At 41.7% G+C, this 15,809-nt stretch overlaps 1 protein-coding gene across 1 annotated transcript in view; it reads right to left on the bottom strand.

Annotated features, from left to right (window-relative positions):
* CDH7 (cadherin 7) overlaps positions 1–15,809 on the bottom strand; it is a 106,537-nt gene that overhangs the window by 95 nt on the left and 90,633 nt on the right. The window contains exons 11-12 of the mRNA XM_081149829.1: positions 15,100–15,351; positions 1–3,231 (exon numbers count right to left, since the gene is read on the bottom strand). The exon at positions 1–3,231 is cut by the window's left edge and continues 95 nt beyond it. Of these exons, the coding sequence (XP_081005955.1) occupies positions 2,738–3,231; positions 15,100–15,351 (746 nt within the window). The 3' untranslated portion in view covers positions 1–2,737. The remainder of the gene's footprint in view (positions 3,232–15,099; positions 15,352–15,809) is intronic.

Here is a 15,809-nt window from a genome sequence, read left to right as displayed (position 1 = left end):
CATGAAAGCTCCTTTTATAAAGTAATTTAAGCAGTGGAGCGTGGGCGAAAATTTAACAACTGGTTCTCCCAAAGAAAACAGATGGTGTTTGCTGATTTCCATAGTGGTTTAAATGCGACTACCAAGGCTGACTTCAACCAACCAAACTGGTGTCACCAGAAGTGGATTTGGGAAGAGATGGCATCATTGGTCCCTGGGAGTTGGTTCTAGCCGGCACTGGTACACAGTGGAAGTTTACTGACTAGATAATAGGTATTCATTTAAATGTTTTTGGAGAAGCTCTTGACCTGTTTTAAAATTGATTTTTTATCAATTAACTCTTCTAGTCTGTGGTTTTAAAACACAGCCCATCTCTCACCTATTATACCAGATAATCATATACAGCATCAGATATCCGAAGCAAAAAGGACACTAAAATAAATTCATCATCATTACAGTTAAATTTAGCTATAGAACTTCCTATAAATGCCATCATTTTTCCAGTAATCTCAAACTTTAAAAAAAAAACACTGAATCAATTTCAATACTGTATTGATATAATCTTTCACACATAAAATGGCAATTGGGTATATGCAAGAATTTTAAATCTTTATTTAAATTTGATTCTTTTCCCAATATATTACTGGCAAATATGAAAAAAAAATTAAAAACCAAGAAAATATATTCTTTAAAAGGAAAGAAAGCAAGGTGAATAATGATACGCCTTTTCTAAAATACATTCAAACCTCCACTAAGTGGTATGTGCAACAATCAGCAGTTTTGACATCACCCAAATGTACTAAAAAACTATTTCATCTTCCTGCAGACGAGGGCATGATTACAGACCTGTTTTTGCAGCACCTTGCTGATTCAATACCTACATGATTCCTACACCACACTGTGATTTTATTGAAAAGGGTACAAGTGTACTAGCTTTTTTTTTTTTCCTCCTTAAATTTCAAAAACTTACATATGTGACTGAAAGTAATGAACAGGATCTTTTATTCTGTTATAAAACTGGTTTTGCATATGTATGTATATTAATACAGCAAGAAGCATATCTATCTAGTCATGAGACAGTGTCTACAAAACGTTATTCAAGAGGAAAGGACTGTTTGTGGATAATCCAACTCATTGAATTGTTTATTTTGATGAAGCTGAAGGCCACTTTCACATCATTTCTAACAGTGGGGCTGCAAGTTGACACAATCCTACAGTATCTCCTCCTGTCATCAAACTGCAGAGATTCTACTTCCAGTGTTTGTCCTTCAGAAAGAAACATGTTTAGAACATAATTCCTTATACAGTGTCCACTTCACTCTCTATAGATTTATCAGGAACCCAACAATACTGTCTAAAACAAGAAAATTTAAAAAAAATCCATTCTTACTTGAATTATATGCACATTAAACTAGTACTGTTCTAGGGGAAAAAAAGGTAGACATATTATTTTCGTCATAAAATTCTTTTTTCAGAAGCCCATCACAAACTTAAACACACGTGATCCCTTGAAAAAACTCTCACTTTGGCACATCTAAAACCAGGACAGAGATCACACAACGCAAGGTCTATTCTTGTGGGATGTATTTGCATTGGAATTTAAAGGTGGGTTTTGAAATTTATAACATGACATTAAGACATATTTTAAAAAAACAGCCATTTGCTCCGTATGTTTTCAGCAAAAGAGGTGGGATAAAACAAATTCTCAAGTCTTTGGAGCGTATAGAACTCATGACCTCGAAAAATAAATCTTGCATCAAAGGAACTCTTAATTCTCTCTGAAATCTTTCTAAAATACAAATATTTTATTCCAGTGTTTTGTACACTCCAATGGTTCAGACCAACGACTCATGTCCTCATAGCTGTGCTCCTCTCTGAGATGCTCCATTGCTCTATGTTTTCTCCATTTCCATGCTTCATTCCCTTCGTGGAGCTCAGACTGGAGAAAAGTCACCGTGTTCTGATGAGCTCAATACTATGAGGCAGTAAAATGGACCTGAACTGAGTGGAGATAGGAGTCCAAAATAAATATAAGACCATGTGTCAAATAAGAAAGAAGAGATAGTCTCCTGTACAAATCAGAAGAGGTAATAAAAAAATCGACAAATAGACAGCAACTTTTTCTTTATACCTACACAAGCATCTCGAAACGACTGCACATTTTAAGAATGATTTAGCTTTATCTTATTTGGAACACTTCATATTTACTTGCTAAACAATGGTGTATGTTGCCTGAAACCCAATTTCATTGGCTTGTATTGGAGGATTGGGGAGGATTTTTCTAAGAATTTGTATTTTGCTAAATAAAATATATTTGCTAACCCAGAGCAATAAAATTCTGCTGGGTTCTCTAATCTAGCAAGCTTCAAGCGTCACTGTGAATGAACTCCGTCCCACGTTTGGATACCGGCAGGACCCTGAAGGCGCGTCCGGGGCTCCCCCGCGACGCAGGGCCCTGCTCGCTCACAGAGGGTAGGTGCCTTTGCAGGTATCTGAGAGTTGCTATCTATTCACAAGCCGCCGAGCATTTCTTTTTATCAAAAGCTTTCAAATGCTCAGCGCCTGTGGTCAGTGCGGTCCTTGGAGCCATCTCCTGAGCGTCCACTCCCCGAGGCAGAAACCCGTCGGTCGGAAACGGAGACGTATTTACAGCCACTTGCTCCGGCGGCGGGGCTCGTGCTGGCCACTGGCCGCTCGCCGCTCGGCCCGGGCTCCTCTTCAGTCCTCGGCACCCTCCCGGCGGCCTCCGGGGCTGGGGCTAGGAGTACAGGCCCTCCTGGCCCGTGCCGTACATGTCGGCCAGGCGTTTGAAGCGGGGCCCCCAGTCACTCAGGTAGTCGTAGTTCTGCTCCGAGCTGGAGCTGATGGACTCCAGGGAGCTGAGGGACTCGGCCACCGAGCCGCTGCCCTCAAAGGCGTAGGTCTGCAGGGAGTCATAGGGGGGCGCGCAGGGGTCCGCATCGGCCTCCTTCAGCCGCTCCCAGATAAACTCCCGGAAGATGACATTGTCCGGGACGCTCTTAAAGGCCGGGCGGCTCAGGAACTGAATTTCGGGGGTCACGTCCCTGCGGGTCTTGGTGTCCCTGATGACGTTGAGGTTCCTCAGGGCGGCCATGTCAAAGGCCTCCGTGTCCTCCTCGCCGCCACCCTCGTCGTCGTAGCGGACGATGTTCTCCCGGATGTCTCGCTCTTCGTCGAAAATGAGGGGCTCCTTTTTCCGCCTTCTCATGGTGACGATCAGGAGGATGAGCACTGGGACAAGGAGACAGCAAAGGGACAGTTTCAGTAAAGCGGGGCTTGGGTGCTGACGCAGACCCTGCCCTTTCGGGGAGGTGCCCCGGCTGCCCGCCCAGTGGGAACTCAGAGCCGACCAGTGAATTTGCTCAGGTGCCTTGAAAACGGACACTTCGGGCCATCGACAGGAAGCGTTTTCCGCACCCGATCGGAATGGGAAGGGGACTGGGAATGGGACTAGGAACGGGAGCCGAGCCTCCCTCTTTAACAGCCGCCCCAGCAGCGGTGGCGAGAGCAAGGTGCGGGCCCCCCTGCGCTCCCTAAGTGCTGAACGGCAGTGACATTCACAGAGACGGGGCGATAACGTAGCAGCTGCGATTTCAGAGGGAGCTGGATCACAGCACTTGGGCAGGTCCTTTGAACAAATGCCCGACACTCGCCTCTGCAACCCGGCGGGCCAGGCTGTGCACACGGAGGCAAAGCTCCGCAGCGAAGGGGGCCCGCTCCTCGTGGGCAATGTTGAGCTCGGTCTTTACACCGAGAGACAGAGTAGAGGTGGTGAGTTTCAGCATTAGCTAAAGGTATCTTAAGAAATCAAGCACCCCTTTAACATCAGGAATATTGCTGCTTATATCGAAATGAATAATTAGGTCATAAAGCACACGGGTGCACTGGAAAGCAAAGGAGCAAGTGCCCTGGCCACATCCTAATCAGGTGGCACCTGCTCTGGCTCAGGTGAATGAATACCTGCAGGACTTCGACACTAGATTTCAGACCCCTGGGTTAAGTTAAAGTGAAGTAGAAAAATTTGGAACTTAAAAATATATAAGGCAGTGAATTATCAGTCTACAAATAATACATCTTTTTAAACAACTTTTATTACATCAGCCCAATTTTTTTCAGGAAGATCTAAAAGGCCCAAAGGGTTATTACTCTCAGCATATGTTTTTTAAAAAGTCTGAAATACTTATATTTAAAATATCTTGTAAGGTGTTACTTTGGCAGTGAAGAATACATTTGAAAATAAAAATGTAAAAACCAGGAAAAAGGGTATCAGAGTAACTAAATGCAACGTTTAGGGGGTAAGACAGTTCTATCACCCTCCTTAACCAGCTTTAAAAAAATCAAAGCTCTAACCTCTACATATTTAATTAAAAAATTGATTTTATTATCTTATGGGAAAAGAATATGTGTTCTTAAGTATTTGTCTGCTACCAAACATCAACAGGGATGTGAGTGGGGAAGACATTTTATTAGAGCTCTTTGGAAATAGTTGTGAAACCAACTGTTTATTGTGACTCTCTTTATTTTGTTTTTCCCACCTCACCCTGACCTACTGCTCACACACAAGCTTTACTGACAGCCTACAATTTAGACACTGAGATATGTTTCTGAGCTTTTCTGACCACCTTCTCATGCTGCTATGGCCCAAACCTGCCTATTTTCTTTTTGGCTCCTATTTACTGCATTTGGATGTTCTCAAACTGGCTTCATCAAAATGTCAGGTATGTAGCTCAAGAGCTTGTGTACAGTTCATTCCTCCATCTGGTCCCATAAGCAGTCTGGTTCTCACCTCCCTTCCCTGCTGGGTGGATTCCCAACTCTTGTCCCTTCTTGCCTCCTGAGAATTCTCATTTCCACTGCAAACCTTGTGGTCCTCAAGGCCCATGGCAGAGCTGCAGCTCCATTACAACTCTACTTAACATTCTGCCATGGGTCTTACACCAATAGGAAGCTTTGGCGTTGAGAAGGCTTTGGATAAAACTCCAGTCTTCCCGCACGTTAGATGTGTGATCCTGGGCACGTAACTTAAACCAAGGGAGCCTGGCTATCCATGATAATTATAGGCTACTTCAGTGTTCACAGGATGGATCAGAGAGGCAAAGAGACTGGGGAATGCCAGGCACTTGGGCAACAGAGAGATTTTTATTGTGAAACAATTCAAAATTCCATGAACACAACAAGTGAAGACATCGTTATTTCTTCTTTGATCAAAGAAAAGCCAACAAGATTAGTTAATGAGTGAAGCAGGCAGTGTACCAAATGTGTGACAAGGTATGTGAACCAAAGATTAAATGGGACAGAGAAAAGGCAGTAAGGTGAGAAATGAAGGTCTACACACAGGGCACACTGCTTGACACTTATGGCAACTTTGTGAGGTATTTTTATATGCGATGGTCGTCTTAGACACGTGAAAAGCCTGTTTGTGGTCAACGTAATAAAACGCAGTAATCAGGGGTGAGACATAACTGCCCCGCTCCACCTGGGACAGCTCAAGAGGCAATTCTTGTTCAGAGAAAGACACATCAGTAAGTTTTAAGACATATGAATGAATAAAATAACTTTAGTCTCTGAGACTTTTTACATAGTTCTCCAAAGATAAAAGTAATTGCCTCAGAAGGAAAGTGGGACCAAATAAGATTTCTTACTGAGGAATTAGATAGAATAAGACATAAAGGGAGGTGAGTATCCAAGAGGATCATGATGGGTAGACAGGTGGAGGCAGGTGAAAATGAGAAATCTGTTACACATATTAGGGAGAAAAGTTTGAGTGCCAAAGGATGTAAGGCATGAATGGGCATAAAAGTGAATGAAGATATGAAGAGGGTAAGAAGAGTTATAATTAGATGCTCTTTTAGTTTAAGTCAGTGTCAAAGTAGGCAAAACGTTTCAAAATTCTCAGTTCTTTTCTTCATGTAATTACAATGAATCATGTAATCATGTCTCTCTCTCTCTCTCTCACACACACACACGTTTGATCCTTGAACAACTGTACAGATCCACTTATAAGTGGATTTTTAATTTTTTAATTCAGTTATGGGTGACATTATATTAGCTTCACTGTGCAAAAACTTTTTAGTTCGATGTAGTCTCATTTGTTTATTTTTTCCTTTGCCTAAAGAGAGATATATATAAAAAAAATACTGCTAAGAGTGATGTCAAATAGTTTACTGCCTGTGGTTTCTTCTAGGAGTCTTATGGTTTCAGTTCTTACATTCATCTTTAATCCATTGTGAGTTTATATTCATATATGATGTAAAAAAGTAATCCAGCTTTGTGTTTCTGCATGTATCAGCCCAGTAATCCCAACAGCATTTATTGAAGAGACTGTCTTTACCCTCTTGTATATTCTTGCCTCCTTTGTCACAGACTGACCATAAGGTGTATGTTTATTTTAGGGCTCTCTGTTCTGCAACACTGACCTATTTGCTTGTTTTTATGCCAGTAGCATGCTGTTCTGATTACTATATCCTCGCACTATAGTTTGCTATCCGGTAGTGTGATACCTCCAACTTTGTTGTTCTTTCTCAATATTGCTTTGGCTATTCTGGTGTCTTCTGTGGTTCTGTGTAAGTTTTAGGATTATTTCTTCTAGTTCTGTGAAAAATGCCATTGGCATTTTTTATAGGGATTGCACTGAATCTGTACACTGCTTTGGTAGTACGGGAGATTTGACAATGTTAATTCTCTGCATCCATAAGTGTAGTATACGCCTTCCACAATTCCTCTAAGTTTTATAACTCCTTGGTTGAATTTATTCTTAAATATTTTATTCTTTTTGATGCAACTGTCAATGGGATTATTTCCTTAATTTCTCTGATAGTTCATTATTGGTGTATAAACATGCAACAGATTTCTGAAACTAATTCTGCATCCTGCTACTTTGCCCAATTCCTTTATTAACGCGAATAGTGTTCTTGTAGATTCCTTAGGGATCTCTATATACAGTAGCATAGATGTATCAGCTTATAGGTAAAATACACATTAAGGACATTGATATCTTATGGAATTTACCTTATTTCTCAATCTTGCCCAAAGCTGAAAAAATGTGAAGTGTTTAACATTTCAATGACTTGGGAGAGTATTTTTTTCTCAATGCTTGAGCACATATAAAAACAAATTTTAACCTTTATGTAGAATTAGTATTAACTGCTCTTCAGCATCTACAGAGATAATCCCTGTATTAAATAGATATTTCCTGCCAAAGTAAGTCTAAGATTGTATAGTGTAAGTGGCTTTATCACCTGTCTTCTCTGTCACATGGACTATAGTTGTGAGTAGAGGCTGAGGAAAGAGCAGGTCTAGTTGAAGTCTAGACATGCGGCGCCTGTTCTGTGCTGGCTGATGGTGGGTTTACACACCCATTTTACAAACATGTGTTAACCATTTAGTATATGCATTAGGTAGGACAATGTAATGTTGCACAGAGGAGCACCAGTAATACATTTCCTCATGGACTTACAATTAAATGGGGCAGATACAGATTCATTAAAGACCGTTAAATGTAATTTTCTAAGAGAGGAATGTGATCTTTTAAAGACAGATATTGAGGAAAAGAGGTCTGGACAAAGGAGATTTAACTATGGGCTGGGATGGGGGTGCAGACATGATACGGGAGATTATTCTTGGCCCAGTCAACCAATAAGCAAAGGTTTGAAGCCAGCGCGGCTGGAGAGCAGAACCAAAGAAGAGATATAGCACCAGAAAGAGCCCGCAGGCCCAAGAACCAACATATTTTAAGGAGGGCATGGTTTGATCAAATTTGTTTTTTGGAAAAAAAAACATCTGGTTGGACTGAGGTTAGGAAGAGGGGAAGAGGAGGTGTTAGAAAAACAATTAGAATGCCATTGCAGCAGTCAAAGCATAATGTTGACCTAATTTTCTGGTTTTAGAATTCCGATTCATAATATTCAAGTCAACGTTTTCTGAGTATCCCCATATGTAGGAAATAGTGCTGGGTACTGGCAAAATCGTAACGGGAGGATCCGTGCGTCCACACAGCTCCAATCCTGACGCAGTTCCCGTGAGAAGGCGCAGAGGTGCACAGGTATAAAGAAGCACGCAGGCCGGAGAGCGGCACTCCCCCAGGCTGAGGACAACGTAAGGCGCACGCCCTACGATGCATTAGTGGGCCCTTTATTCTCAACTTCTCCGAGGTCGGTAACAGACCCATATCCAGATCTATAAACTGGACCATGGTTCTCGCTTGTTCATCTTTAAAGCATTTCAGTCCTGCTTCCCTAACAGGCTTCCTAGAGGTTAACCACGGCATCGTGGGCCCTGCAGTTAAGCAGCCCTTCCCTCCACTAAGCTGCTATCATCACAAGTCTTAAGGTGTCTGCCATCTTTAAGACGACGAAAGTCACCCAGATTTGCTCTACCATCACTCACAGTGCAGTTCACAGCTCAACACAGCGCAACACTGCATTGTCACCCTGAATGCCCTGCACTGAGCTCTTTATACTTGCAAATGTCAGAATTCTCAACATTCAGTTGTGGTGCCCAGAGCCAGGCAGGGTTCTGTGGATGTGGTACAAAATGGTACCATCGCTAGATAAAGCTACTGAGAGGGACAACTTCCCTTAGTATGTTTAATTATGTTTTTACGTATTTCAAATGTTGAGTCTGGGGTTCATGTGAAACAGCTCAGTCCAACGAGTTACTGTCAAGCCGCTTCTTCTCTCTCCTCAACCTCTGAAAAAGTTTTGTTTTAAATCAAATTGCCAAGACTTTCTATGTATGCCTGTTAAATATCACTTTCTTGATTTAATTCACTGTTCAGAGACTGCCACGAAAAGGGCGAAGCCTCACTTTTCTTCACACCAATTTGCTAAAAGTAGAAGCCCTGTAAGGGCAGTGACTTTATTCTGCACAGATGTATCTTAAGCACAAAGAACAATACTTGATGGTAAATATGCATCTAATAAATATTTGTTCAATAAACTCTAGGCAAGGTTCTGTGACTGGAGATATGCAGGCAGCTCTTTTCATTAAAAAGTAATCCGTTAACTATTACTCAAGGTACTAATTATACAGTAAGATAACACATGCTAGGAAAATAGGTCTGGGAAGTATGATCTGGCCAGGATGCTCAGAGAAATTTTCACAGAAGAGATGGCGTGGAGGGGAAACCTGAAAGATGAGCCCGTCTTCATCATGAAACACTTCTCTATGGTGCGTACGAAGCACCATAATTTCATAGTAGTCCTAAAAGACCTAAGACTTTGTTACCCAGCATGGTAGCCACCAGCCACATGAGGATACTGAGGAGACCATTCTGAACTGAGACGTGCTCTAAGCGTAAATACACGCGTGATGTTGAAGACTTAGTTTTTATACAATAGTTAAAACATTTTTTATTGAGTATATATTAAAATGTTAATAGTTTGCTTACACCGCTTTACACAAAACATCACTAGCATTCACTTCACTTGTTTCTTTTTAGTTTTGCTAATGAGGATCCTTGAAAATTTAAAATTACATATGCGGTTCACACTTATGAATCACGATATAGTTCTTGGGGACAGCTGATCTAAACAAAAGGCTCAGAAACACTAGAGACACTTAATTGCCTATGGTCGCAAGGAATGCTACTAGAAAACTATCGCCAAGTGACATACTGAACAGTGAAACAGCAATTACACTACAATCACTACTGTATCTATAAGGTGTTAACTGGTATGACCTTTTCTAAATGAAAAATCTGCCGCACAATCTGTACACAGTTTCAGCAATTTATTATAATTACACACATCAGTGTGCAAGTAGAACTTAGCCTTTTGGTAACTCTGGTGTTTTGTGTGTTTTTTTAACTCTCCTCTCTGCTGTTCTTTCTGATCCTGTTGGTTTGCATAAATATTACTAAAAATTGGTTACTTAGGTGATGTATTTTCTCTCTATCTGCCTCAAAGATAATAAATAAAACTTACCTCAAAGGAACTACCCCGTAGTAACTAAATGAAGATTAAGTGGGTTTTGTTAAATAAAGTCAGAAAACTCAGTTTCTATTCCTTTGGGTTTTGCTAGAATTTGACTCACAGCTGGTGCACAGAATTGAGCTTTACCATGCACGGGAATGTGCTTTTGAAAACTCACTGCTGATTTAGTCAATTTATTTAATATCTATTCTATTTATTGGATTATAGAGATTCTGGGCCTATTCTCAGGGGGCTTAAAATATATAACAAATTATCCTACCCAAATTCATCCCAAAATATTTTCTCCCTACAAAAAAATTAAGATCACTATTCTCAGGGTGCTTTTATATTTGTGGGAAGCAAACAAACATATTTACAATTGTGATATGTGCCCCAAAGGTCTCATGATAAAGAATCATGGTGTGAGGGGCACGCCATTCAATCAGTGGGTGAGGACAGTCCCTCTGGGAGGTACCACTGAAGCTGGGGCCTAAATGACCGCATGAGCCCAACAGGAAGGGATGTGGGAAGAGTGTTTCAGGAACAAGGTGGCACGTTTGAAATGAAGGGAGAAAGATGCGGGGCTTCCTGGAGGGTGAGAAGGTTCAGAGAGTCTGTGCTGCCTCTGAGGGGTGAGCAGGTGTCAGAACACACCTGCTTGCTGGGCTCCGAGAACCGTGTGGCTTCTATGTGAATACCCTTGATGCATATGAAATGTTTCAGCAAAGAATAAAATAATGTTTTGAAAAGAGAAATGGTAGAATGATTTCACATGATTCTCAAGTTTTCTATTTTAAGACAGAAAAACTCACCGAAGTAAATGACCGTTTTATGCACAAAAACAATGGGTACATTTCAGTTGTACTGAAATATCTCAGATGTAACATGCACAGTTCTAAACGTGCTCGTAACTGGAGGGTACTTTATAGTAGACACTCAGAGTTAACACCAAAGACGTGGTGAAGCCGCTGTATAAAACAGATCTAAGATGCCACTGCCTCCAATTTGTCAGTACCTGGGCTACATACCCCCACACCTACAGGCATGTCCCAGAGACACACAAGTCTCTCACACTGGAAACCCGCAGGGAAAAATACCTTAGAGAGGACATCCAGAGGCAGCCTCGTCTGTTTGGGTCCTGGCTCTGACACCCTGTATCTTTGTGCCCATTTCCTCTAATTTACAGTTTTCTCCTATAAAAAATGGGCATACTACTACTACTACTATCTGCTTAGGAAATGTGTTATTAGAATGAAATAATACTTATAAAGCACTTGGTGAATGTCAAGCACTTACTACAAGCTCATTACATGCAATTCATTTTTTACTGTGTTCACACTTGCTTGAAAAATGAACACATCTGCTAACCATCAGTGAGCCACTGTGGTCTGGCCTTGCTGATCACTAGGGCTGCTATGACCAACAGGTGCTACTGTTATATATTACAATGGGCACAATCTTTTACAGTGTTATCACTTTTCTCAGCAATCTAATATTTATTTCACTTAGGTATTATATACTACTACTAACACAACCAGGATTTTTTTCCCATTGAACAAAATTATGAGAGTCACAGTAACAGGGAAGGAAATTGGTTTAGCATCTGGTAGATCAGGGGGGGAGAGTGGAGGGATGCAGGACAGCTAAATGTCACTCTGGCCTCCTGGCAGAGCTTGAATTCCACGCAGTCAACATGGTCCCACAAATGCCTTAGAAACCTGACGCTGGGCCAGGCTAACTAATCCCGGTAGTGCCTGAAGAGCCAGGAGATGGAGGGAAAGTTACAGGACTTCAGTTACTTGGACCAAATAAATAATAAATAAAACTTAATAAACATAGTGACAGTTTTAGTGAGCAGCAAAAAGCTTCCTTGTGCAGACTAACAAAGAATCTAGCTGTCATGTTCTCTGAATAAATGCACAATAATTTTGAATATTGAAACCATATTTTAAATTATACCTGATTATTTCTTAAAATCCACTTAAGTAATAAAGTATCAGTTATTCGTATATTTGTTTTACTTAAAGAGCTTTCAGTTTGGTTGACGCGTATATATAGCAATAATTATTATACTATGATAAAAATATATAATGAAACTACTGTCGGAGTTAGGGCAAAATACATATTCAAGCTTTAAAACACTAGAGTGTCTTGCCAAATACTGGTGAAGTTTGGACACATCAAAAAAAATTGAGGCAACTGAGTGATGACTTCCTATGAACCTGGAACATGACAATAATGTCTCCCATTCAAGCTGCACTTGGTATAAATAAGGGAAACCTTGTCTCCTAACTTTTGGATCATCTCTTTCATTTAAGAATTCAGGTGTGGGTAGACTAGAGAAAGTGAGGATGAGAGACCTCAGAAAAGAGTTCGCCCACGGAGTTAGAACAATACAGGTATCAGTGAAGACTCATGAATCCAACTTCAGACCAGACGGATCTCAAACCTTGAGACGGAAAGGACTACACGTGAACTACAGTGTTTATGTGTTCAGGGTGGGTTCCCTTTGTATTTCAGTCCCACAGCAGTGACTGAGCATGAGGAGGCCTAGGATCTTAGGCCTGACAGGCCACTGTCATGTGAATTCCTGAATATCCTCGAACGAATCGTACCTCACCTTCCCCCAGTGCGCGGTGCAGGATGGGCTGGACTGGACTTCGGAGATGCCTTCCTGTGCTAACATTCTGGAACCTCCGGTGCATCCCCTTCTGTCATGTCCCAAGTAGCTTTGATTTGTCGCATCCCCAGAACACACCCTGGGCATGTGGGAGGCAATCTTCTCTCAGGCGTCTAAAGCCCAGATGCTTCCCTAGTTTCACCTTTAAATTAGCCTGGTCCTCAAGTCCTCCTTCCCCATTCGCACCTCCTCACCTTGCTGTTTTCTAGCAGTTTGTTTGGAAGCCTACAAAGGTCTGAGTTACAAATCCTGATACCTCGTGTCTAGAAATAAGATTCATGCCAGTTGTAAAAAATGAGTCATTTGTGCCCTAGAGGTCAAGTTCCAAATCAGGCTGTGCACTCTCCCTCTCCGCACCCCCTCTGAGCACTGTCCCATTAGCTTCGACCCCTACGGTGAAAACGGAGTCTGTAATTGAGGAGACAGAACCAGAAGAGTAGAAAAGGCCCTGATATTCTGCTTCTAAAGACTTAGAAAATATGGCACAAAGAGACTGAAATGCTAACATTCAAACAGACTGACTACTGGGCAGAGTCCTTACAGGAAAATGGAAGCTGTCGGCAGAAGCCCCTGCTTCCAAACAGCATTTCAGTACAATAGACTCTGTTTGGATTTATGTTTTGGTAGACTTGCAGAAACATTTTTTAAAATACAAAAAAAAAAAAATATGGGACGTAAACACCTGATTCTTAGAAGTGGAAGAAGCATCCCTAATCTGGTGTCTATTTAAGGAAAATATTCAAATGTAGCAAAAAAGAACAGTCAGACTTAACTAAATTTTGACCAAATCTATAATCTTACACTAATCTGTGTATACACACATCGCATGCAATATTGAAATCTAATAAAACTCTATTTTACTTACTTTCGGCAACCACTAGGTAATGATTCTTAACTAATGAGAATCATCAAGCAACGGAAATTGCAAAGAACCCCTAAGTCACAGGTGAAAATATTTTCTAAAAAGCGAAGCAGGCTTCATTAGATAGCCAGCCTTAAAAAAATCAAAAGTTAATTAACTGTGGGGTGTGATTGAATTCTGGGGATTGCAATTTTATCTTGCTCCTATGAAGTGCAGCGTGATGAACTGGTCAAGTTCAAAAGCGTCACCCAGGCACCACGTGCCCCTCCTTTCTTTCCTGCCTCTCTGAGCTCAAGACGTTGCCTTTTTAAACACCAAGGGGCACCTCTGTCTTCCTCTCTGGGTTATCCAACTACTACTACTACAAATAAATGTGCAATTTACATTTTTACTAGTATGTTTTGGAACCCGGTAGACCAATCAAAAGTAATTTTCAATGGTTCCATCTTTTTCAAGATTTATTCTTGGCCCATCCCATTCTAATCAGGCTTGAACTGGGAATTACTTGCGACGTCTAATGAATTTCTGCCACCCGTACGAAGCTACATGGAAAAACATTTTATTCCCTTTTAGATTTATCTGGCCAGCCGAGGTTACTGAAGAAAACTACGTCCATATTTTATGAGATCACTTACAGTGTATTAGTAAGTAAAGCTTAGGTTGCTTCATAGGCTGAGAACCTGCTTCATCGATAACACTTAAAATGTATGAAATGTTCCCTCTATGGCAGGCACACAAATTATCTCATTTAATTTTCACAACCTTCCGAGTCGAGTTCTATTACTTGTCCCTCTTAGATTAAGAAGCAGGCCTTGGGAGCATCAACTCTTCCCTGGGGAAGAAGAAGTGCATGTTGGAGGCAGTAATAAAAGCTGGGTCTACCTAACTCCATAAATCTGGTTTTTAAACATTACACAGTGATGAGTCTCATTGCTAAATTCTGCTTCTACAAAACTACATTACAAATGGATTTGCAAATTATACTGAACCCCAAGAAAACCCGGTGCAGCCTCGGATGCAATCCGAAACGCCTGTTGTCCTTGCTGCTGTAGGAAGTCAGACACCGTGAAGGGGAATGTAGCCCAGGGATGAACCCATCGCCCAGTGCCCACGTTGGATGTCTCCCAATTTTTAAAAGGATGCCGCATAATTTCTTATGAAAACGGCAGTTCTAATATGAGTTATAAATCTAATTTCACCACACAGTAATCATGGAAAAGTACCATTAACTATGTCAGTTCTTGAGGAATTATCACTTCTGCACTGATGGAACTGAATCCTTTTAAATTGCCAAATAATTATAAAATCCACCTTACGTCTTCTCTGAAAAGAGCTGGGGTAGAAAGCATAACTTCTAATATAGGCATATTTTTGAAACAACCTAGAGAAGGCTCTCTCGGATAGCTCTCCCCTGCAGAATATTCTAACCGACCTTGAAAAATTCAACTTTAAACATAAGCCATTTATCTTCACCGTTTTAAAAAAGAGACCTGATATTTTTTTTTTCCTCTGAGTTACATTTTAAATATACCACTGGAAAGTGTCCCTAGTGATCACGGGTTGCTCAGTGAGCAAAATGCCACGCGACTGAATATCGGCGTGTGTTCTCGGGGAAGGGAAAGTGGCCGTGACGGCCGCAGGCCTACCCAGCAGTGTGAGGACGCAGGCGAGGATGGCGATGAGGGCGCCGGTGCTGAGCCCCGCGGGCAGGACGTAGGCCTCGGCGTTGCAGGTCTGGGCCACCCCGTCGGCGTCGCAGTCGCAGACGCGGATGGTGAGGGTGTTGGTGCTGCTGAGCGCGGGCGAGCCGCTGTCCGCGATGAAGACCGGCAGGTAGTACACCGCCTGCTCCTGCCTCCGGAAGCCGCCCCGCCTCGTGAGGACCGAGGCCGTGTTGTCTGCGGAGAGAGGGCGACGCTAAGGACCGCGGTTCCTGACGGCACCCGTCCGCCAGCCCCGTCCCCTGCACGGCGCTCCGGCCGCTCTGGCCAGAGGGACGTGTTTCTACTGCTGGTTCATTGTAGTGCATCCGTCAGGCTAGACAGGACCGAAGATGCACTTGTAAAGTAAAACCGAACGTGAAAATGTTTGCCACTGCTCATATAACCCGCAACTTTGTAAAAATTATATAGAACGCGCCCTTTTAATCACCTTAAATTTCAAACTATATGCTTACAGACAAGGTGATAAAAAATCAACAGGTTAAGTATGTTAAAAGCATCGTCAGGTAGCATAAATGAAATTTCAGATGAATTCTTCAACAAATTCCAAACCCAATACAGAAAAAAGTGAAATAAGCCACTCTAGTTTCATTTGAATTGAGCATGCATAGCAAGTCAAGAAAGGAATTATCTTA

The sequence above is a fragment of the Miniopterus schreibersii genome (assembly GCF_964146895.1).
Source record: "Miniopterus schreibersii genome assembly, chromosome: 10".
NCBI classification, from domain to species: Eukaryota; Metazoa; Chordata; class Mammalia; order Chiroptera; family Miniopteridae; genus Miniopterus; species Miniopterus schreibersii.
The sequence above is the reverse complement of the archived record's forward strand: the minus strand, read 5'-3'. Positions and strand labels throughout refer to the sequence as shown.